The 24091-nt window shown below is 42.4% G+C and overlaps 1 protein-coding gene across 4 annotated transcripts in view; it reads left to right on the top strand.

Annotated features, from left to right (window-relative positions):
* The window catches only part of CYFIP1 (cytoplasmic FMR1 interacting protein 1), a 128026-nt gene extending 104360 nt beyond the window's left edge, over positions 1 to 23666 (top strand). For all 4 annotated transcript variants that reach the window (XM_032395430.1, XM_032395429.1, XM_032395428.1 and 1 more), the window contains 7 exons: positions 2610 to 2700; positions 3758 to 3888; positions 11033 to 11105; positions 11641 to 11735; positions 19590 to 19828; positions 20299 to 20446; positions 22515 to 23666. In XM_032395430.1, coding sequence (XP_032251321.1) covers positions 2610 to 2700; positions 3758 to 3888; positions 11033 to 11105; positions 11641 to 11735; positions 19590 to 19828; positions 20299 to 20446; positions 22515 to 22679 — 942 coding nt within the window. In that variant the 3' untranslated portion in view covers positions 22680 to 23666. The remainder of the gene's footprint in view (positions 1 to 2609; positions 2701 to 3757; positions 3889 to 11032; positions 11106 to 11640; positions 11736 to 19589; positions 19829 to 20298; positions 20447 to 22514) is intronic.
* The last annotated feature ends 425 nt before the right edge of the window (positions 23667 to 24091 follow it).

Below are 24091 nucleotides of genomic sequence, written 5' to 3'. Positions count from 1 at the left end.
ATCAGATCCCACAGTTTAAGGGCTTTCACCCACAAGACTGCCCCGCGCCCACTCCCACTCAGTCTCAAGTGAATTTGTCACCTGTGCCTTTGACCCACTGGCTATAAATCAGAGGTTTCTACAGCCCCCTCCTTGGGTTCAGTTATCTGCTAGGACAGCTCACAAAACTCAGGAAACCAGCTTACTCACTAGATTACCAGTTTATTACAAAGGATACAAATCAACAGCCAGATGAAGAGATACATAGCTAGAGGTCCCGAAGAAAGGAGCTTCTGTCCTCATGCGGTTTGGGTTCCCTCACGGGGACCTGTGGAACTGTTCCAGTTCCCCAACTTGTAGGCTCCCCAAACCCCACCCTATTAGGTTTTTATGGGGGTTTCACTACATCAGCAGGACTGATTAAATCATTGGCCTTTGGTGACTGAATGAACCTCTAGCCCCTTCCCCGTCCCCAGGAGTCTTGGGGGTGGGTCTAAAAGTCCCAAATCTTACCATGGGGTTGGTTCTCCTGGCAACCAGCTGCCATTGGTGGGTGCTTTCCAAAAGTCACCTCATTAACATAACCAGAGACACCTTGAAGGCTCTCTTAGGATAATTTGAAGGGTTTCAGGGGCTCTGTGTCAGGAACAGGTACAAGACTAAATACTAAAAATATGTATTTTTTGTTATAAATCACAGTATCACACGCAGCCTTGAATTCACTGGGGTGGAAAAGCCAGGTCCATGTTATTTTAACTAATTCACAGAAAAAGTTAAGTGCCAAAATACAGATTTCCTTTTAAGAAAATGTGGCCTTTATATGCAAAAGTAGTCTTCCCCACCCCCTTATAGGGCTGATGGTGTGTGCCTTTCCTGGGTACCAGGGGTTAAACTGTGAATAAAGGATTCAGACACTCATCTCTGTAACTTCAGATTGAGGTCAGAAGTTATGTGCAGAAGTCTTTTATTTAAGTCTTTTTGGAAAGAGTAAGTGAGAAAATGATGTTTGTAGGCTATCATAGATTAAGTTTTCTTTTCTTTTTTTTAAGATTTTATATAAGGGGCGCCTGGGTGGCTCAGTTGTTAAGCATCTGCCTTCAGCTCAGGTCATGATCGCAGGGTCCTAGGATCGAGCCCCACATCGGGCTCCCTGCTCGGCAGGAAGCCTGCTTCTCCCTTTCCCACTCCCCCTGCTGTGTTCCCTCTCTCTCCGTCAAAAAATAAAATCTTAAAAAAAAAAAAAAGATTTTATTTAAAAAATAAATACCAGAGAGAGTGAGCGAGCACACAAGCAGGGGGAGCGGCAGGCAGAGGGAGAAGCAGGCTTCCCGCTGAGCAGGGAGCCCAATGTGGGACTCGATCCCAGGACCCTGGGATCATGACCTGAGCTGAAGGCAGATGCTTAACTGACTGAGCCACCCAGGCATCCCTAGATTTAGTTTTCTTTCTTTTTCTTTCTTTCTTTCTCTTTTTTTAAGATTTTATTTATTTGAGAGAGAATGAGAGAGAGACAGCACATGAGATGGGGGAGGGTCAGAGGGAGAAGCAGGCTCCCCACCGAGCAAGGAGCCCGATGCAGGACTCGATCCTGGAACTCCAGGATCGTGACCTGAGCCGAAGGCAGTTGCTTAACCAACTGAGCCACCCAGGCGCCCTAGATTTAGTTTTCTATGTGTTATTTCTGTTAACTGAGAAAGAACTTCATAAAATCTTAATCTTTAATCTTTTCCCATTATTTTAGTCATTTTTAAAAAAGGTTTTGTTTGTTTATTTGAGAAAGAGAGCATGAGCGGGGGGAGGGACAGAGGCAAAGGGAGAAGCACACTCCTCGCTGAGCAGGGAGCCCGATGTGGGGCTCAATTCCAGAACTCCGGGATCATGACCTGAGCCAAAGGCAAACGCTTAACAGACTGAGCCACCCAGGTGCCCCTATTTTAATTGTCTTTCTGTGATTGAGCCTATTTCTTTAAGATTCTTTAGGTCTTTTCCATCCTTAAAGCTGAATTTGTGGCCACATAGTTAAAGTGGCAATCCATCAAGGAGATGATATGATTATTAACAATGTAAAGCAAAAGCTGACAGAATTCTAAGAAGTTGACAAAATTCTTTTTGGATCAGAAATCAATTAGAATATATAAAAGTTGGGTCTTTTGACACAGCCATGACTACATGACCCACTCGGTCTCTGTTAGGACCTTCAGCTAAAGCCTCTGCCCCAAAACACGTAACTTGGAAGGTGTTAGGTGCATGAGGTGACAGAGTCTGGTGTTGGAGCTGCACCGAGTCCATCAGAGGAATACAGAAACCACCCCGTGAGGATGTTTGCTTCCCCAGGGCCACTGTGCTCACCAAAGTTGGATGCAACTTGAGCTCCTCACCCTCCCGTTGTCACATCTCAGACCGTTTGCCACCTGAGAGAGGAATTGTGTTTTAGAACATGCATTTAAGTCACCCTGGCGGGGGTTGTTTTCGTTCTGTGGATAGGATTTCCTTTCCCAGCCAAAGTGATTTTCAGTCCTGCTCATTGCCATGTGTTTTACTAACAGACTCCTTTTTAGAAGCCCCATGCAGCACTCACAACCTCTGGGACAGTGGCGGCCAGTGGCTGATGCAGCCTCTCTCTCCTGCAGCTGCAAGGCACAATCCTGCAGTACGTGAAGACGTTGATGGAGGTGATGCCCAAGATCTGCCGCCTGCCCCGGCATGAGTATGGCTCTCCTGGTGAGTGCAGCGCCTCCCGGGGCTGCAGGTGTTCAGACCGCAGCCTGGGAAAGCAAGTCAGAATTTACTGATAAGGATAGGATCTGCTTTCCCCAGGTGGGAGGAGGCCGGGAATCCAATCAAAGTCTGATTGTTTCCAGTAGAACCAACCAGCCAGCCTTCCAGCTGGGAGCAGGTGTGTGGGAAGGTATGTTGGAATCACCACATTTGAGTGAGGAAGCTGGCAGGGGGAGGCAGCACCCTTTAGTCACCGATGGGTGATGGGCCTCTGAACCCTGTGAGGCCTTGACTCCTGGACAGCACAGGGACCTTGAAGATAACCAGCCAGGGAGGGACAGGGAGCTCACCTGCCAGGTCCAGCTGGGACCTGACCTGCTGGGCTGAGGAGTTTGAAACCTGTTAAGTCTCTAACTTTGTTCTTCTTAGAGTTGTTTTGGCTCTTCTGGGTCTTCATGACCACATAAATTCTGGAGTCAGCTTGTGGATTTTTGACTGGGTCAGCATTTGAATGTATAGATCAAATTAGGGAATTTTAACTTTCTTTCTAGTTTTTATGCCTGGTCTTTTTGTGCCCTATTGCAATGTGCAGGATCTCTAGGACAGTGATGGAAATGTGTTGTCTTGCTCTGGAGCTCAGGGAGAAAGTATGCAGGTTTTACCACTGAGTATGACATTAGCTGCAGGTGTTTTATAGATGTCCTTTATCAAATTAAGTATGTTCCCTTCTATGCCTGTGAAGGGATACTGAATTTTATCCAAACCTTTTCTGTTTCTGCTGGAGGTGACAGTGTGGTCTTTCTCCTTTATTCTGGTAATGTGGTGCCTCCTCAGAAGATACAGGGTTGGTGGAGAAAGAGGTTTTGGAGCCAAGGCCCAAGACCCAGGGGATGGACAAACAAGAAAGGTGTTGGGGTCAGGGGACATGTGGCCATCTCCGTAGCAGGCCCAGTGGCAGTGTCCGAGGATGTTCCATGGCCAGCACGAGTGCGCCCAGCCGTAGACCCCAGGCTGTGCCTCCAGCCTCCCCAATCCCCCTGCTCACTCTCTGCTACCACAGGCATCCTAGAGTTCTTCCACCACCAGCTGAAGGACATTGTTGAGTACGCAGAGCTGAAGACCGTGTGCTTCCAGAACCTGCGGGAAGTGGGCAATGCTGTCCTCTTCTGCCTACTCATCGAGCAAAGCCTGGTGAGTGCTCAGCCCAGCCAAGCCCCAGGCCATGCAGAGTCATTCCCTACAGAAAAAGGCATTTTTTAGAGGCCTGATTTATTAGGGTTATTTAATGGGGGTAAAGCACCATTCTTTTTTTGGGTGTGACTATTTAGACTTTAATTTGTATTTGTTTCCTGTAACTGAAAAACAAAAATGCAATGTAATTCATCATTTAAGAATGTTCTACTGTGTGAGCACCGTGGAGCATTTTATTATGCAGTATCTGCACAAACATATGTGACATATATGTAAGGTATAAAGCACGGCTGCTCAGGAGAGCTGTTTGCATGATGGAAAGTTCTGTTCCTGAGGCTGTTGAGTACTTGAAGTGTGTTGGAGCACGCTGGGGCAGGGTCTTGTTGAAGACACAGTGGTGTCCAAGATCTCAGCTCCCTCAGATAAAAAGGTTGCAGGGCAAAAAACAAAAAAGTGTGACTGAAGAACCAATTTTTAAGTTTTGTAGAATTTTAATTATTTTATGTTTAAAAAGCTACATATGTCCCATGACTACTCTAGTAGACAGCATAATAAAGCAAATGCTGAAAGCTTACCACTACTGAGCAATTGCCCCAGGGGACACCGGTTCTCTCCACTGATAGCCTTCTTGTGGTGTCATTTAGCCTTCTCTCAGTCCCCTCATGACAACTGAGCATTCTGAATTGGAAAACCTAGTGACTATAACAGAATCTCTTGTGGCCTTCTTCTGGTTTTCTCTCTGTGACTAAGGAGGCGGGCATCTTTGTTTGTTGCTTGCTCTTCCTATTCTGTTAAATCCACCATTGTGTCTTTTACCCATTCTTCTACAGCTTGTTTATAGAAGCTCTTTGTATAACCTTTGTGTGTTACGCACATTGCAAATACTTCTCCCTGTTTGTGGTTTGTCTTTTCACTCTGATAGTGGTGATTTTTTTTATAAACTGATACTCTTAATTTGACTGTAGTCTCTTTTTTGGTATAGTTAGCACTTTTTGTATCTTTTTAAAGAAGTTCCTTCCTACCTAGGGGTCATGAAGATATTCTCTTATATTTTCATTTGAAGGTTTTAAGTTTTGCTTTCTATATTTAAGTTCATAATCCTTCTGGAATTGTTTTTTTGTGTGTGATGTAGGAGTGGATGACGTTTCTTTTTTTCCTCTATGGGGTTGATCGGTTGTCCATCCCTCCTCCAGTGGCTGAAGGACCCCTCCTTTCTGTGGATGCACTGGTCAGTATCCAGGCTTTCTGCCATGACCCATTGGTCATATGTCTGTCCACGGCATAACAACACATTCTTATTCATTATAGCTCTAACTTAAGTCTTGCTACCTGACAGGACATGTTCCCTTATTGTATTCTTCTTCAAGGGTATGTAGCATCCTCATATATCTTTGCTCTGCTCTGAAAGTATCAGCTTGTCAAATGTATTGAAAAAGCAAACAGGCATTTCAGTGTTAATTGGTTATGTCTCTAGACCTATTTGAAGAGATCTTTTGCTATGTTGCTTCTTAAAGCAGTCTCCTTTCTTCAGGGCCCTGGGACCTTGGCAGGGGCAGGGTCATGTTTTGCCATGACCGGGACCATGGTGCCCATATGCACTTCAGGGCATGGGATTCAGACTGCCACGCTTCTAGGGGCCGAGCCACTGGATTGGCCACCTTACATCCAATTACAAAAGTAAAAAAAATAAAAATAAGTAAAAAAAAAATACTTTGTCAGGTAGTCCACGGTTGGATGTGGATACTCTGGGAGCTCATGGCCTCCCGTCGGACCTGCATCTTTTGGATTTCCCCTTTGTTGCTACGTTCCTGGGTAGACCCTTTCCACGTAGTGACAAAGTCAGGGAACCCTAGGCCATCTGCAAGTCAGCATGGACTCTGAGTGAGCAGCCCCTCATGTGCTACCCTCTCCACAGCAGGAGTGACGGCGTGAGGTGGAGGACCCACCAGAATCACAGGCTGCGCTGGGCAGTCCTGCAAAGAGCAGGCAGGCTAGCCGTGGGGCCGGCAAGCAGCTGACATCCAGGGCAGCCTTGCTCTAGGAACGTTAGGGAGAACTGAATCTTCTACTGCAATATCTGTGAAATTTTTTAAAAAAGGTTTATATAGTTTAGAGAGAGCACGTGCGACCGGGGGAGGGGCAAAAAGAGAGAGGGAGAAGCAGGCTCTCTGCTGAGCAGGGAGCCCAATGCGGGGCTCGATCCCAGGACCCTGGGATCATGACCTGAGCCGAAGGCAGACGCTTAACTGACTGAGCCACCCAGGTACCCCTATTTGTGAATTTTTAACAACCAGATAAGTTAGGAAGAATTACTTTATTATTTTTTTTAAGATTTTATTTATTTATTTTAGAGGGAGAGCAATAGAGAGAGCATGAGCAGGGTGGAGGGGCAGAGGGGGAGGGAGAAGCAGATTCCCTGCTGAGCAGGGAGCCCAACGCAGGGCTTGATCCCAGGACTCCGGGATCATGATGTGAACTGAAGGCAGACACAACCAACTGAGCCACCCAGGCGCCCCAGGAAGAATTACTTTAAATCGTAATCTCTTATCATGAATTTTAAATATTTAGTATAGGAAGATTTCCTTCATGTATTGACTTTTCCTGAACACACAACATAAAGTGCAATTCTTCTTGTCCACATGTGTCTAAGTCTGAACGTGCCTTTTAGTCCCTGGCTTTGGGTTATGGCAGGGAGCCCCAAGTTTTACTGAGGGAGGACTGCCTTATGGAATTGACTTACTTAGTGGCAGGGAATCATTAGAAGGCTGGTTTTTCCTCTGGTTTAGCTGTGCTTTTAGGAAGTAAGATAAACTATCAAAAGCTTTTCTTCACCTACGAAATAGAAGTCAAAGACCCTTGTATGGACATAAAAGAATTATAGAACCATAGGGGTTTGATGCTGGGAGAGCAGAACTCCTCTCTCATCAGCTCAAAGGAACAGTCTACACCCATTTTCAGGTCAGCAATTGGACACTTACTGGCTTTTGGATGGAGTGTGATGCTGTATTAGAAACTTAGAAAAAGGGGCGCCTGGGTGGCTCAGTGGTTAAGCGTCTGCCTTCAGCTCAGGTCATGATCCCAGGGTCCTGGGATCGAGCCCCACGTTGGGCTCCTTGCTCAGCGGAGGGCCTGCTTCTCCCTGTCCCTGTACCTGCAGCTCTGCCTACTTATGTGCTTTCTGTCAAATAAATAAATAATCTTTAAAAAAAAAAAAAAGGAACTTAGAAAAAGAGAGATCTGAAACCAATGTGATCCTTGCTGCCTAGTTCCTTCAATTATGCCTGTTGCATATCTCTCAAGACAAGTAAATCCCTTGTGAGAGTTGTTCAGCACTCTTAAAGACCTCACCACAATCCAGTAGGAATTGGTGGCTCAACAGTGGAGTGATCCTCTAGGCCTCCGGGGCCTGGTGAGAGCGGGGTCTCTAGCACCCAGTTGACACAGATCCCCCTCGTCTTCTCCCTTCTAAGACTAGGCTTGTGTCTTAGGTATATACTGTTGTGCTTAGCTCCTTTGAGTGGCAAGCACAGTACCGGGCACCTAGGAAAAATGTTATAAAGAGTTGTCAGTTGATTTGAAAGCAAACTTTGACTTATGAATGTATGAATATTTCTGCAACAGTGAATGAAAAGAGCATCATCTACATCTTAGTCGAGTGCAGCAGATTCTGGGGCCTGTGCCTGAGGCATAGTGAGCACATGCCTGGCTCTCTTACAGACACAGCGGCCCTGCCCTGTAGGAATGCCTGTCACCACCCCTCCTCACGCCCTCTGCTCACTATCACCCCTTCACTTCTCCCTTCTCTGGATTCCCTTGTCTGTGCACCTTGTGCAAGTGGTGAGAAGCCAGAATTTCTGTGTTGGGCTGGTCTGCTGCCAGATCAGGCCCCAGACTGGAATTTTGTGGTGTTGCTTTTGTCCTTTTGGAAGTAGGAGGTGCTATTTCCTATAGGTCCATCAATGTGAAACTCTCCAAGGTCGAAGACGACATGGCTGTTCTCACTCCCGTCTCAGATGATTATGCCCAAATCCCACCAAACCTAAGGATAGTTTTGAAGACTCCAGACACTGATCTCTTCTTGGTGCTTATTTTGGACTCTCTGAGGAAGGTGGTAATATGTTTTGGTATTTGTGTGGGTTCCCACTATTATAAATGGAGATACTCAGGGTAAATCAGATTGTCACATTAGAAAAGTGGGGTAACTGTGACCCAGCTGCCAGGGCAGCAAGCATGTGGGTGGGACCCCCAAGGGCCTGACCATGCTGCCATGCAGTCAGTAGTGGCCCCCGCGGGCACCAGGATTGGATTCAGTAGCCAAAAATGTTGCCCTTACTTATTCTGAATCTGTGCATTGCGTAGATACATTTAACTTTCTGAAGAAGTTTGTTTCATTTTGCTTTTCAAATTCTGCTCCCTAAAAACCTAGCCTGGTATAAAAAAGATCACACACACACACAGGAATATTACTCAGCCATCAAAAAGAATGAAATCTGGGGTGCCTGGGTGGCTCAATCGTTGAGCGTCTGCCTTCGGCTCAGGTCATGATCCCAGGGTCCTGGGATAGAGCCCCACGTCGGGCTCTCTGCTCGGCAGGAAGCCTGCTTCTCCCTCTCCTACTCCCCCTGCTTGTGTTCCCTCTCTCGCTGTGTCTCTCTCTGTCAAATAAATAAATAAAATCTTTTAAAAAAAAAAAAGAATGAAATCTTGCCATTTGCAACAGACATAGATGGAACTAGAGGGTATTATGCTGAGTGAAATAAGTCAGAGAAAGACAAATATCAGATGATTTCACTCATATGTGGAATTTAAGAAACAAAACATGAACGTAAGGGAAGGGAAGGAAAAATAAAATAAGGCAAAAACAGAGGGAGGCAAACCATAAGGGACTCTTAACTCTAGGAAACAAACAGGTTGCTGGAGGGGAAGTGGGTGGGGGGATGGGGTAACTGGGTGATGGGCATTAAGGAGGGCATGTGATGTAATGAGCACTGGGTGTTATATGCAACTGATGAATCACTAAACTCTACCCCTGAAACTAATAGTACACTGTATGTTAACTAAATTGGATTTATTTATTTATTTATTTATTTTTAAGATTTTATGTATCTGACAGAGAACAAGTGGTGGGGAGGGGCAGAGGGGGAGAGAGACAGAAGCAGACTCCCAGCTGAGCAGGGAGCCTGATGTGGGGCTCAGTCCCAGGACCCTGGGATCATGACCTGAGCCGAAGGCAGATGCTTAACCGACTGAGCCACCCAGGCGCCCCTAATTAAATTGGATTTAAATAAAAAATTTTTTAAAACCCAAAAAATTCTAGCCTGGAAAGTTTGATACTGTAGTTGCGGTTTTTTTTGTTTGTTTGTTCGTTTGTTTTGTTTTAGTTTATGGTTGTTTGTGTTTAATAAACTCTTTATTTTAGAATAGTGTCAATTGCTTGTTTGTTTTAAATGCTGGTTTTTATAGCTGTTCTCAGTTTTTCTGGCTTGGTTTGGGGGCAAAAATTTGAGGCCATTGGCAGTAGCACCTGGAAGCAGCACAGCCAGATGAGCCACCCCTCTTGGATGGTTTTGCTGGCCTGCAGGCTCCTTACTGCCTGCGGAGCTCGCGTGTGTGGCTCTGCCCCCAGCATTCCTACTTGGCAGCTGTCATCCCTTAACCAAGTCTCCCATCCGCCATCCATCGGCCTGACCACTTTCTTGCAGTCAGTCACCTTCCAGCTGCCCCCCTACACTCTGTTGGTGCAGGCCGGCCATTCACTCCTCTCCATGTTGCTTTTTTCACTCAACAGTAAATATATGCTGGAGATCATTCTACATCAGAAGTGGGGACGTTTCTTATCCTTTTTGTAGCTGCATAGTATTCCATTGACATCACCCTCTTTTATGTGTTTGCATAGCACACAATCATCATCTGACCCTGTCCCTTCTTTTAGTTTGTTCCTCTCTCCTCCCCCAACATCATCTTCACCTAGAGTAGAAGGCCCAGGGTAACAGGTGTTGGGTACCCTGGCCCAGAGGTGGCTTCTACTATATATATTCTGCATGAGGAGCTCATGCTTTGCTGCTGGCCTCAGCAATGGAAGACGGTGTGTGGAGGGGTCAGTCTCCCTCTGGAGTGTCCTGTGGGAACAGGTGGCAGCTGACTGGCTACTGCACTAGATTTGTGTTACGTGACAGTAGGACCCTCACTTGATAAGGACAGAAAGTCTTCTCTTCCTCTTCTTGGTCTTCGCTTTGCCATTATCTGGGGAGATTCTCAGAAGGGAAAATATCATCAGTTGATATACGTCTTGACTTTCTGAAAACAGTTTTTTTGTTTAGAAATTTGTTTTATTACTGGGGGATTATAAGATTTCAAGATGGGTGTAGAGTCAGAGGCATGAGAGCTCATTGGCATCTTCTGCCTGCCCCACGGTGAACACACTGATCTTCAGGGCCCTTCTCTATAGTTTAAGAGCCCTCAGAGTCTGGAAAAATGCCTTGTTCTTGACCACCTTTGGGTTTGTGGTAAGTTTTTAGGAGTTCTGCAACCCCTGTGGTATCAGAGGTAAACTTTCCCTCTACACTGCAATATTCTGGAGAATGGGTCTTCTGTAGGGTTTTTATTACCTCTTTAGAGGTGTTGTGATCCAAAAGCAGGTTCAGAGTGACTGCTCAGAACTTCGTTTGTGTATGAGCGACGCTGCCTTTCCTTCTGCATCTAGCGCTGTTCAGAGAGGAATTACCCTTCCTCCTGTCTGTGTAGCAGTGTCTTGTTATAAACTGTGTTATAACTAAGTTACAAACTTCTTAAGAGGCTGGTAGCAATTAGCAGATTCGGGCTGCCAAACTGGAAAATCCTGGAAAACAAAGGCCATTGTTTTCAATATTCAATACTGGTTTTTACTCATTTCTGTATTTAAATTAATTGAAAGTGAATACAATTTAAATTTGGTTATTCAGGTGTACGAGCCGTATGTGGCTGGTAACTATGTCAGTGTGTAGCACAGAGAACATTTCCATCATCCCAGAGAGTTCTACTGCACAGTGCTGCTTAGAGTATTTGTTTTACACTAAATGGCAAAGATACATCTTGTTTTCAGCACGACTTCTCTGTCTCTGTGGTGAGGTAAATGTCCTAAGGCAATCTTCTTCTTTTGCTCTAGTCTTTAGAAGAAGTGTGTGACCTGTTGCATGCAGCCCCATTTCAGAACATCTTGCCGAGAGTCCACGTGAAAGGTGAGTCTATGTGTCTCTTACCAGGGAGTCCAGACTGCCCTTTGCAGTGGTGACACTTGGTCCTTGTGACCAGAGAACTTAGTGCCAGTTTTGTTTGAGTTTGGTGCCTGTTCAGTCATAACTGGAGGTAATTGGTAATGTAACATGGTTAGATAAATATTGAATAATTGAAGTATTAAAGGCTGAAATGATACGTATTGGATGTGCTTCAAAATAGCTCCTATGCTATTGTTCATAGATGTTGAGTGTCTATGAAACAAGAGTATCATGAGTTGATACTCATGCAGCAGATGGGTACAGAGCGTTTTGTACTATTCTCTGATTTTGATTACATTTGGAATTTTGTGTTTTAAAAAATGAATATTGAACAGAAAATCAATTCTGTCATTTTGAATTAATATATCAAATAAGCCAGTTCTGTAATGTTCAGAGAGAATCTCTAAGAAATCTTTCATTTGTTTCTTTGACAAAATTAAACTTCAGTAATCGTTTTTCATGCAGAGGATCAGAAATTAAAATATTTTTTCCACTGCAGAGGGCGAGAGACTTGATGCCAAAATGAAAAGACTAGAATCAAAGTACGCCCCGCTGCATCTTGTCCCTCTGATTGAAAGACTGGGGACCCCTCAGGTAATGCATATGTGACGGCTGTCACTCTTGCAAGCTTGGTATCCACATCAGGCCTGGGGCCGGGGCTTCAGAATACAGGCTCTGGGTAACCCACCCTGAAGGCATCATGAAGTCGGATGGGCCTTCTCAAGCCTCAGTGTCTCCAGTGGGGTTCATAATAGGACCTTGTCACAGGGTGGTTGGGAAGTCTGAATGAGTTAACATGTGCAAAGGGCTTAGGACATTACCTAGCACATAAGACATACACAGTAAATGTTACTTGTTTTTCTTGTCTATCTCTTCATGAAGAAGACTTTTTTCATAGTTTTTTAATAACAGAAGAAAGTGGGAGTCTCATACAGGAGGCAAGGCGTCAGGGTACAGTTGCATGATTTTATATCAACTTAAGCTAGATCAGGGTTTCTCAGTTGCAGCGCTGTCCCCAGTTTGGACCGGATAATTTTTTCTTGTGGAGATTGTCCTGTGAATTGTAGGATGTTTAGCAGTGTCTCTGGTACAGCAGCCTCGTGGAGATACAGCATAGAAGCAGCAGTTGGAAAAACACCCGGGGCAAAAAAAGGGGCAGTAGTTTACTCACCTCAGAGGGTGTCCTGGCAAAACAGGGAGATCCCTGAGAGACTTCGCCAGGAACAAAGGAACAGGTACCATTTCCATCCCCTGACCCCCAGCATAAACACGTGGCCACCTGCGGTAACCAGCACCATGCTGACACTCACTACCTGACTGGCTGTCACTGCTGCCCCACCCCCCCTGTGCTGTGCTGCTGCAGATCTCACCCTCCAGACAGGTCTGCCTCCCTCCTGCTGAGGACAGGTGCTTCCCGAACCTTGCTAACACCACCGTACCATGGTCTCCCGCTCCTCACCATTGCAGCTCTGCCCCCCAGTACAGTCTTGGCCGGAGCTCATCTAGGGCAGTGCCATACCCTGGCAGTGTGCAAGCACCTTGACAGGGGCCAGCACCACTTCCAAGTGACTCTTACTGTAGAGAGAGGGACAGATAACCACACACACCAGTCAGAGGGCCCAGCAGTGGGCTGGGGGCAGACAACTGGTCTGCCTGCAAGCCCTGCCCACCAACAAAAGCTCAGGGGACAACACAGGGAAAGCACACTTTAGTTTGGTGCTACTGCATCTCTGACAAATGCCTAGTCTGACTCAACTCAAGCTGTAGGTGGCACGAGACTGGCCCACTAACACCACAGGGACCAAGCACTCCCCACAACAGGCAAAGAGAGCCACTGAAGACAACTAGACTGAAGGAAAAAGCAGCTCAGCCACAACAGCAGGACATGCACAGCACATATAGGAGACACTCCTGAAGTGCCAGGTTCTGGTGAATAGGGGACACTGCATGGCAGGGTCTTCATAAGGCCACTACTTTCAAGAGCAGGAGACATAGCTGAATTTCCCAGCACATAGAAACAGACACAGAGAGTTAAACAAAATGAGGAGAGAGAGGAATATGTCCCAAATGAAAGAACAGTAAAAAAAAAATCCACAAGAGACCTAAGCAAATGGAGATCAGTAATATGCCTGATAGAAAATTTAGAGTAACCTTATAAAGATACTCGTTGGATTTAAAAAAAGAGTAGAAGACATCAGTGAGGCCCTTAACAACAACAACAAAAAGAATCAATCAGAGATGAAGAGCACAATAAATAAAATTAAAAATACACTAGCTGGAATAAATAGTAGGCTAGAAGAAGCGGAAGAACGAATCAGTGACCTGGAGGACAGAGTAATAGAAAGTAGTCAAGCTGAGCAGGTGAGAAAAATAAAATTATGCAAAATGAGAATAGGTGTAGGGAACTCAGCAACATGATCAAGTATAACAACATTTGTACTATAGGGATCCCAAAGAAGAAGGGAGAGAAAAGGGGCAGAAAATTTATTTGAGGAAATAATAGATGAAAACTTCCCAAATCTGGGGAAGGAAACAGAAGTCCAGATCCAGGAGGCACAGAGAGCCACCAACAAAATCAACCCAAGGAGGTCCACACCAAGACACATAGTAATTTAAATGGCAAAAAGTAGTGATAGAGAATTTTAAAAGCAGAAAGAGAAAATTGTTATGTACAAGGGAAACCAAATTAAGCTATCAGATTCTTCAGCAGAAACTATGCAGACCAGAAAGGAGTGGCATCTATAGATTCAACATGCTGGAAGGAAAAAATCAGCCAAGAATACCCTATCCAGTAAGGCTATCATTCGGAATAGAAGGAGAGGTAAAAAGTTTCTCACACAAACACAAGTTTAAGGAATTCATGACCACTAAACCAGCCCTACAAGAAATGTTAAAGAGAACTCTGAGTGGAAAGGAAAAACCTTAAGTAAGACTAAGAAAAATAGGAAGCACAAAAGCAGTAAAAATAAACATATCTGTAAAAGTCAAGGAACTTACAAAATAAAAGGATGTCAAGTATGACACCATATACCTAAAATGTTGGGGGAGAGGAGTAAAGAATGCGTTCAGACTTAAGCGACCATCAACTTAATATAGACTGCTATATGCAGAAGATGTTAAATACAAGCCTGATGGTAACCACAAATCAAAAACCAGTAACAGGCAAAAAATAAAGAGAAATGAATCAAAGTATATCACGAAAGAAAGCCAGCAAACTCTGAGGGAAGAGAGCAAGAGAAGAAAGGTACAGAGATAAACTACAAAAACAACCACAAAACAAGTAACAAATTGGCAATAAATAAATATCTATCAATAATTATTTTGAATGTAAATGTATAAATGCTCCCATCAAAAGACATAGGGTGACAGAATAGATAAAAACAAGACCCATCTATATGCTACCTACAAGAGACTCATTTCAGACCTAAAGACACATGCAGATTGAAAGTGAGGGGATGGTGAAACATTTATCATGCAAATGGATGTGAAGGTAAGCCAGGGTAGCATTACTTATATTGGACAAAACAGACTTTAAAACAAAGACTATAACAAGAAGGACACTGTATAATCGTAAAGAGAACAATCCAACAGGAAGATAAAACAATTGTAAATAATTATGGATCCAACATAAAAGCACCTAAATACATAAAACAGTTAATAACAAACATAAAGTAGGTGGCAGTAATACAATAATAGTAGGGAACTTTAACACCCCACTTACATCAGTGGACATCATCCAAACAGAAAATCAGCAAGGAAACAGTGGCTTTGAATAACGCACTAGATCAGATGTATTCAACATATATTCAGAACATCCATCCTAAAACAGCAGGATACACTTTCTTTTCAAGTGCACACAGAACATTCTCCAGAATAGATCACATATTAGCCCATGAAACAAGTCTCAACAAATTATATAATATGGAAGTTATGCCATACATCTTTTCTGACCACAACACTATGAAACTAGAAGTCAACCACAAGAGAAAATCTGGAAAGACCACAAATAACATGCTACTAAACAATAAATGGGTCAACCAAGAAATCAAGAAGGAAATAAAAAATTACATGGTAACAAATGAAAATGAAAACACAATTGTTCAAAGTCTTTGGGACGCAACAAAAGTGGTTATAAGAGGGACGTTTGTAGCAATGTAGGCTTACCTCAAGAAGCAAAAACAGTCTCAAACAACCTAACCTTACATCTAAAGGAGCTAGGAAGAACAGCTAACAAAACCCAAAAACCAGCAGAAGGAAGGAAATAATGAATATGAGAGGAGAAATAAATGAGATAGAACCTAAAAAATATATAATGGAATAGATCAGTGAAACCAGGAGCTGGTTCTTGGAAAAAATCAACAAAATTGATAAACCTTTAGCCTGACTCATTTTAAAAAAGAAGAGAGGGAAGACTCAAAAGCAGAAATGAGAGAGGAGAGGGGCGCCTGGGTGGCTCAGTCGTTAAGCGTCTGCCTTCGGCTCGGGTCATGATCACAGGGTCCTGGAATCGAGTCCCGCATCGGGCTCCCTGCTCGGTGGGAAGCCTACTTCTTCCTCTCCCACTCCCCCCTGCTTGTGTTCCCTCTCTCGCTGTGTCTCTCTCTGTCAAATAAAAAAAAGATTAAAAAAAAGAGAGAGGAGAAATCACAACCAACACCACAGAAATACAAACAATTATAAGAGAATATTATGAAAAATTATATGCCAACAAAGTGGACAACCAAATAGATAAATTCCTAGAAACATTTGACTTTCCAAACCTGAAGCAGGAAGAAATAGAAAATTTGAACAGACCGATTACCAGCAATGAAATTGAATCAGTAATCAAAAAACCCAACAAACGGAAGTCCAGGAACAGACAGCTTCACAGGTAAATTTTAAGAAACATTTAAAGAAGAGTTAATATCTATTCTTCTGAAACTATTTCAAGAAATAGAAAAAGAAAGAAAACTTCCAAATTTATCCTATGAGGCTAGCATCAACCTGATACCAAAACTAAAGACACCACAAAAAAAGGGAACTACAGACCAATACCTCTGATGAACATAGATGCAAAAGTCCTCAACAAAATACTAGCAAACCAAATCCAACAAATACATTAGAAGTCATTCACAATCAAGTGGGATTCATTCTTGGGATGCAAGGGTGGTTCACTCTCCAGAGATAATCACTGTGATACATTGATAAGAGAAAGGATAAAAACCATATGATCATTGGAGCACCTTGGGTGGCTTAGTCCGTTAAGCATCCAACTCTTGATTTCGGATCAGGTCATGATCTTAGGGTTGTGAGATCAAGCCCCGTGTCAGGCTCCATGCCCAGCTTAAGATTCTCTCTCCTTCTCCCTCTGCCCCTCCCTGCCCCCCTCTCTCCCTCTCAAAAAAAAAGGAAAAAAACATGATTCTTTCAATAGATGCAGAAAAGGATTTGATAAAGTACAATATCCATTCATGATATGGATATTGTAAACCTAAACCAACAAGGTAGGTTTAGAGGGAACATACCTTAACATAATACATTATATGAAAAACCCACAGTGAACATCATACTCATTGGTAAAAAAACAGAGCTTTTCCCCTAAGGTCAGGAATAAGACAGGATGTCCACTCATCACTTTTATTAACATAATTACTGGCAGTCCTAGCCACAGCACTCAGACAGCAAAAAGAAATAAAGGGCATCCAGATTGGTAAGGAAGAAGTAAAACTTTCACTATTTGCAGATGACATGATAACTATATATACAACATGATAACTATATATGCAAAACCCTAAAGACCCCACCAAAAAACTACTAGAACTGATAAATGAATTCAATATAGTCCCAGGATACAAAATCAATGTACAGAAATCCATTGCATTCTGTACACTAATGAAGCGGCAGAAAGAGAAATTTAGACAACAATCCCATTTACAGTTGTACCAAAAATAGTAAGATGTCTAGGGCGCCTGGGTGGCTCAGTTGGTTAAGCGACTGCCTTCGGCTCAGGTCATGATCCTGGAGTCCCTGGATCGAGTCCCGCATTGGGCTCCCTGCTCGGCAGGGAGCCTGCTTCACCCTCTGACCCTCCCCCCTCTCATGTGCTCTCTCTCTCTCTCTCTCTCTCATTCTCTCTGTCTTAAATAAATAAATAAAATCTTTAAAAAAAAAAAAAAAAAAAAAATAGTAAGATGTCTAGTAGTAAACCGAGGAGGTGAAAGACCTGTACTCTGAAAACTATAAAATATTGCTAAAAGAAATTGAAGATGATACAACCAAATGGATAGATATTTCATGCTCATGGATTAGGAGAATAAATATTGTTAAATATCCATATTACCCAAAGCAATCTACAGATTTAATGCAATCCCTGTCGGAGTACCAAGAGCATTTTTCACAGAACTAGAACAGACAGTCCTAAAATTTGTATGGAACCACAAAAAACCCCGAGTAGCCAAAGCAATGTTGAGAAAGCAAAACCAAGTTGGAGGTGTCACAGTTCTAGATTACTAACGTTATGCTGCAGAGCTGTACTAATCAAAACAGTATGGTATTGGCACAAAAATAGTGGTCAGTGGAACAGAATAGAAAGACCAGAAGCAATCCCACAATTATATGGTTAATTAATCTTTGACAAAGGAGGAAAGAATATGAAATGGGAAAAAGTCTCTTCAACAGATGGTGTTGGGAAAACTTGACAACTACATGCAAATGTAGAGAGCTCAGCATGAGACCTCAATCCATAAAAATCCTAGAAGAGAACACAGTAATTTCTCTGATGTTGGCCATAACAACATATTTCTAGATATGTCTCTTGAAGCAAGGAAAACAAAACAAAATTATCTGTTGGGACTTAATCAAAGTAAAAGCTTCCATATAACAGAGGATACAACCAACAAAACCAAAAGACAGCCTGTTGAATTGGAGGAGATATTTGCAAGTGACAGCTGATAAAGGGTTAGTATCCAACATATATAACTTACACAACTCAACACCAAAAAACAATCCAATTAAAAATGGGCAGAAGACATGAACAGACATTTCTCCAGATAGCCTATAGACACATGAAAAATGTTCAACATCATTCATCATCAGGGAAATGCAAATCAAAACTACAGTCAGATATCACCTCACACCTGCCAGAATAAAAGCCCAAACACAAGAAACAAGTGTCCCTGAGGATATTGAGGGAAAGGAACACTTGTGCACTGTTGGTGGGGATGCATACCGGTGGATCCACTCTGGAAAACAGTATGGAGGGTCCTCAATAAGTTAAAAATAGAATTATCATATGCTACAGTAATCGTACTACCGGATATTTACCCAAAGAATACAAAACACTAATTTGAAAGGTTATATGCACCCCTGTGTTTATTGCAACATTATTTATAAAAGGTAGATTATGGAAACAGCCCACATGTCCACTGATGAATGGATAAAGAAAATGTGTATATATGTGTGTGTGTACACATGCACACACACACATACACACACACACATAATGGAATATTATTCAGTCATAAAAAATGAAATCTTGCCATTTGCAACAATATGGATGGAGCTAAAGAGTATAATGCTAAGCAAAATAAGCCAGTCAGAGAAAGACAAATACCATATGATTTCACTCATGTGGAATTTAAGAAACAAAACAAATGAACAAAGGAACAAAAAAAAATAAATCAAAAAACAGACTCTAACTACAGAGAACAAATGGATGGTTACTAGAGGGGAGGTGGATGGAGTGATGGGTGAAATAGGTGAAAAAGTATTTCAAAAAAAGGTATTAAGAGTACACTGTTCTTGATGAGCACTGAGTAATATATGGAATTTTTGGATCACTGTATTGTACACCTGAAACTAATATAACATTGTATGTTAACTATACTGGAATTAAAATTTAAGAAAAAATTGGGGTGCCTGGGTGGCTTAGTCGTTAAGCGGCTGCCTTCAGCTCAGGTCATGATCCCAGGGTCCTGGGATCAAACCCCGCGTCGGGTACCCTGCTCTGCGGGGAGCCTGCTTCTCCCTCTCCCACTCCCCCTGCTTGTGTTCCCTCTCTCGCTGTGTCTCTCTCTGTCAAATAAATAAAATCTTAAAAAAAAAAATTGAGAAAAATTTTTGAAAAAACACAGTATCCCCTGGCCTCTACCAACTAGATGCCACTCACCTAACACCAAGCATTGACAACCAAAAATGTCTCCACACATTGCCATGTGTCCTCTGGAGGCAAAATCACTCCCAGTTAAGAATAGCTGTACTAGACAGTTCTCCTTGACTGGAATATATTTTTAATCTATGAAGACCTGTATGTAATAGCTGACATACTTACGTTGTTAATGCTTATTTCTAAAAATCCTCTTCTGCAAATCAAGATAGTTTTCCAGTAAGTCAGAAACAAATCTGGGTAGTTTGGTTTCAGCAGTCCACTGCCCTCCTGCCCTGGCTCATAATGTTCTATCCTTTCTGCAGCAAATTGCAATAGCAAGAGAGGGGGACTTGCTGACAAAGGAGCGTCTCTGCTGTGGCCTGTCTATGTTTGAAGTTATCCTGACTCGGATCCGGACCTTTCTGGATGACCCTATCTGGCGTGGGCCTCTGCCCAGCAATGGAGTCATGCATGTGGATGAGTGTGTTGAGTTTCACAGACTGTGGAGTGCCATGCAATTTGTCTACTGTATTCCTGTGGGAACACACGAGTTTACAGTCGAGTAAGTATGTGCTCAGTGGACGGGGAAGTGGGAGCAGGCTAACAGAGAAGACTGCATTCCTCTGGAAGTTGACTAGAGGTTTGCTGAGCTGCTTTAAAGCCATTTAAGTGGAGGTTCTTACTTCATGCTCAGGCGGTGACTCAGGGTGAAGTTTCTAGGTGTTCTCTGAACCCATGGAAACTTAGGCAAGTTCGGTATGCGTTTTTCGGGGGGGGGTGGGGTGTCCACAGCTTCCCAAAGTCATCCTTCTTGAAGAGTCCATGATCTAAAAAAAAGGTTAAGAAGCAGTGTGCCAGAGGAACCCAAAAGAGATGTTTACCAAAAAGAAGGACACATCATCTGCTGCTCAGCATTCCCTTCCTGGCTTGTTTCAAGTGGATTCCTTGGTCATTGATGTCTGGACACAGACTTATAAAAGACTTTATAATTTTTGTTGATTGCCCATTGTACTTGCTGCTTCTTGTTTTTAGGCAGTGCTTTGGCGACGGGCTCCACTGGGCTGGCTGTATGATCATTGTACTTCTTGGGCAACAGCGGCGCTTCGCAGTCCTGGATTTCTGCTACCATCTACTTAAAGTCCAGAAACATGATGGCAAAGATGAGATTATCAAAAATGTGGTATGTGGAAGCTTCACAAAATAATCATACTTTGTACTTACTAAAAGTCCTTTTTTGGGGAATGCTTTTCATCCCAGTACATAAGGTGACTGACACCAGCTGAAGCTTTCTTTTCATTTCCAAAATGAATCTAAATATACTTGATAAGTAAAGCAGTCAGGCAGTTAAAGTACTAATTGTTCCATGTTCTTTCTCTTTTTAGGGTACTTAGATCTGCTTCATATTATACAGCTTTATAGGATCTGCATTTTCAGATTATTGGCATACTATTCCAGTCTTCTGGCTTCTTTTTTTGTGGCCAAAGTGTGTGTGGTTTGTTTTGTTTGATTTGTTGGTTTGTTTGCTTGTTTTGGCACCTTTAAGATCTTTTTCCCTTTGTCATTTTATGGATTCTTTATAATTGAATTCTAGAAAATACTCAGCCATTATCTTTTCAAATATTTTAGTCTTTTCTTCCATTCTCTCTATTCTCCTCTTTTAGGACTACAATTACATACTTGTTAGACATTCTTCTGGTTCCCTTATCCCTTATCCTGTTAGTTTTCTAATTAGTTTCCTAATCCACAACAGATTGCCAGACATTTAGTGGTTTAAAACGATACCCATTCTCTCAGTTCTGTCGGTCAGAAATCTGGGTTCAGCATGACTCAGTTGGGTCCTCTATCATCTCAAGGCCAAAATTAGTGTATCTGTAGGGCTATGTTCCTTTCTGGAGCCTCTAGAGATGAATCTGCTGGACACAGTCCCTTGCAGTTGGAGGACTAAGGTCCCCATTTCCTTGCTGGCCATTAGCCCACATCTCAAGTCCCTCCCATGCATCCAGTGTTTTAACTTTCCTTTCTGCCATACCTCCTGCCTCCACCTGGAGAAAGTTCTTTTCGCATATGATTAGATTGGGTTCACCTGGAAAATCCAGGGTACTTTCCCTATTTTGAAATCTATAATCTTAACTACATTTTCAAAGTCTCTTTTGCCATGGAAGGTAACATGTTCATAGGTTCTGGGGATTGGGGCATGGATGTCTTCAAGGGGCCACTCCACCTCCCATGTCTTCATTTTCTTGTCTCTCTGGGCTGTTCCCGGAATACTTTAACTCTAATCTACTGTTTTTAGTTTTGAATGATAGGAGTATAACTTGTAATTCTAGTGTCTGAAGCCTCAAAGGTTATCTAAAACTCTGAAATATTTTGTGTGTTGGGTTTATTTGCCACCTCTTGTCCAATTGAACTTAATTTAGATTGCTTTTCTTTTCTTTTTTAAAGATTTATTTATTTGAGGGAGAGGGAAACTCAGGGAGATTCCACGCTAAGTGTGGAGCCTGATGTGGGGCTCGATCTCATCACCCTGAGATCACGACTTGAGCTGAAACCAAGAGTCAGACGCTCCACCAACTTCACCACCCAGGCGCCCCATGGATTGCTTTTCTCCCAAGATTTTTGCTTCTCATCTCCACGAACTGTTACCAAATTGGGGTCACCTTAGAGGGTCCTGGCTTTATTGGGAGTTTCTACATCTAGTCCCGCTTGTTTGTAGCCCAGGACATCTCTTCCCACTGCTGCTGGTGGCATCTGTCCCTTAGGAAGTCCTGGCTTCTGCTTTACCTCCTGCATAGACAAAACCTGCAATGCTTTTTAAAGTGTCTTCCTGTGTATGTGTGTGTGCACATGCGTGTGTTCTTTATCCAGTTCTGTTGTACCAGCACAGTCTATCAAAGTATGCTGTCCACAAGAACTGGAATCTAAGACTTGGATTACTGGTCTTTCCCCACTGACCATATTATTTTCATCTTTACATTCACAGTTTTTAATACACAGCAGCTTCTTAATACCTGTGTGTTGAATGAATAGTAGGTCTATAACAGGTAAACCTATAGTCAGTAGCATGAGACCAATAGAGAGATGTGTTTAAATGCAAAATGTATTCATTGTTCCAATAGGTACATTAAAGAGATATGTGTGCTAGTAGTTTGCTGTAATTTTTATGAGAAAATGTGAAAATCCTGCCATTTTGAAACATGAATAAATGTACATGTTTTAATAGTAAGACATCCTAATTTTAACTGTTGCAGCCATTGAAGAAGATGGTGGAGAGAATTCGCAAGTTCCAGATTCTAAATGATGAGATAATTACTATCTTGGACAAGTACTTGAAGTCTGGCGATGGAGAAAGCACCCCCGTGGAGCATGTTCGCTGCTTTCAGCCTCCTATCCACCAGTCCCTGGCCAGCAGCTGAGGACATGTGTATCATATTTTTGAAGAGTCCCAGTACTGACTGCATTTAATAACTATAAGGGCATGTTTTTCTTTCCATAAACTATTTAGCGAGATTTTTAGGGACTGTTTTTCAGTATCTCTGTGCGTGTTAAAGGGGGTACTTTTCAATTTAAAAGCTTAATTTTATAAAATTGACTTATTTTTCTAGACTAAAATTGTATATGCTTTTGGTAATTAGAAAGTCTGAGAATATTGGCTGCTTATTGTTGCCATCATGTTCTTACAGAATTATTTTCCATTTTTCTATGGAATGTTCCAACAGCTAGCTATGTCAAAGTGCTGCTGAGTTCATCCATTTATTCCTTAGCAAAGGATCAGTAATATGTGGGGAAAGATTTATGGACTTAAGAAACTTAATAACCAGCTCATTGTAATAAAATGCACTACCAATTAGAATTAATGATTATTTAGCTTTTGTTTAGGGATTTTTCTGATGGTCTTTTATGAGTAACCTTTTCTAAGTCATTGTTCCCTTCCCTTTTTTGTGTCAACGTTTCAGAAAATAGTGAACTTGATTCCTCTGCTTCTACAAAATCCAGTTGTGACAGAATCTAATTTGTAAGGTATGATTTAAAGGTTACAGAATAAAACTAATAAAACTTATTTGTGTTTATTCAGTGTTGTGACCTATGCCCCGGTTTGGGCAAGGTACTTTACTTATCTGCACAGACCTGGCCCAGGAGATCTGAGTCTAGGCCACCTGCAGCTTTCCAAAAAGGGACAAGATCATGATATGGAGTAATTGCCGTATGGCTTTGGAAACAACACTAAAATCCAGCAGCATCATACATGCTACTGAAAATAAAGTCTGTGAACTATTCCGTTGTACTCTTTAACCTTGACTTAATATGAAATAGAACTGTTGTTTACCAAAAGTTAGTTACCTAAAAATATTGCTTTTGGTAATGTGAATAACCCTGGGGCCAGCATTCTGCCACAGACTGAGGGTAGTATCATCTGCTCACCCTATACTGGAGTATAGACTATGAGGAATTAATGATTAATGGCTAAGTTTAAGTAATTCATATTACTAAGTTCTATAAGTCTCCATTATAAACCAAATAACATGTAAACAACATTTATGTACAATTTCAAGTGCTATAAGATGTTGAATTAAGAATTTATTAATCTATGCATTCTGAGTGCTGTATCACACCCATGGGAGTGAAAACTGGTTCTTACTCTATTAGGTGTGCAGATACATAAACAGTGTATCATCTGTGACATTAAGATTACATGGGGGAGGCAATTAGAAAAAAAAAAAGTCTACAAAGCCTCCTTAGAGGATTAAAAAAACAATGCTGGGGAAAGGGAATTTATGTCATGAAACTTTGCCCTGATAAAGCCAAGAGAGAGCTGTGTGGTGGGACA

This window comes from Phoca vitulina, unplaced genomic scaffold, assembly GCF_004348235.1.
Source record: "Phoca vitulina isolate PV1807 unplaced genomic scaffold, GSC_HSeal_1.0 scaffold84, whole genome shotgun sequence".
Taxonomy (NCBI): domain Eukaryota; kingdom Metazoa; phylum Chordata; class Mammalia; order Carnivora; family Phocidae; genus Phoca; species Phoca vitulina.
Note: the sequence above shows the minus strand (reverse complement) of the source record. Positions and strands in the feature narration are given on the sequence as shown.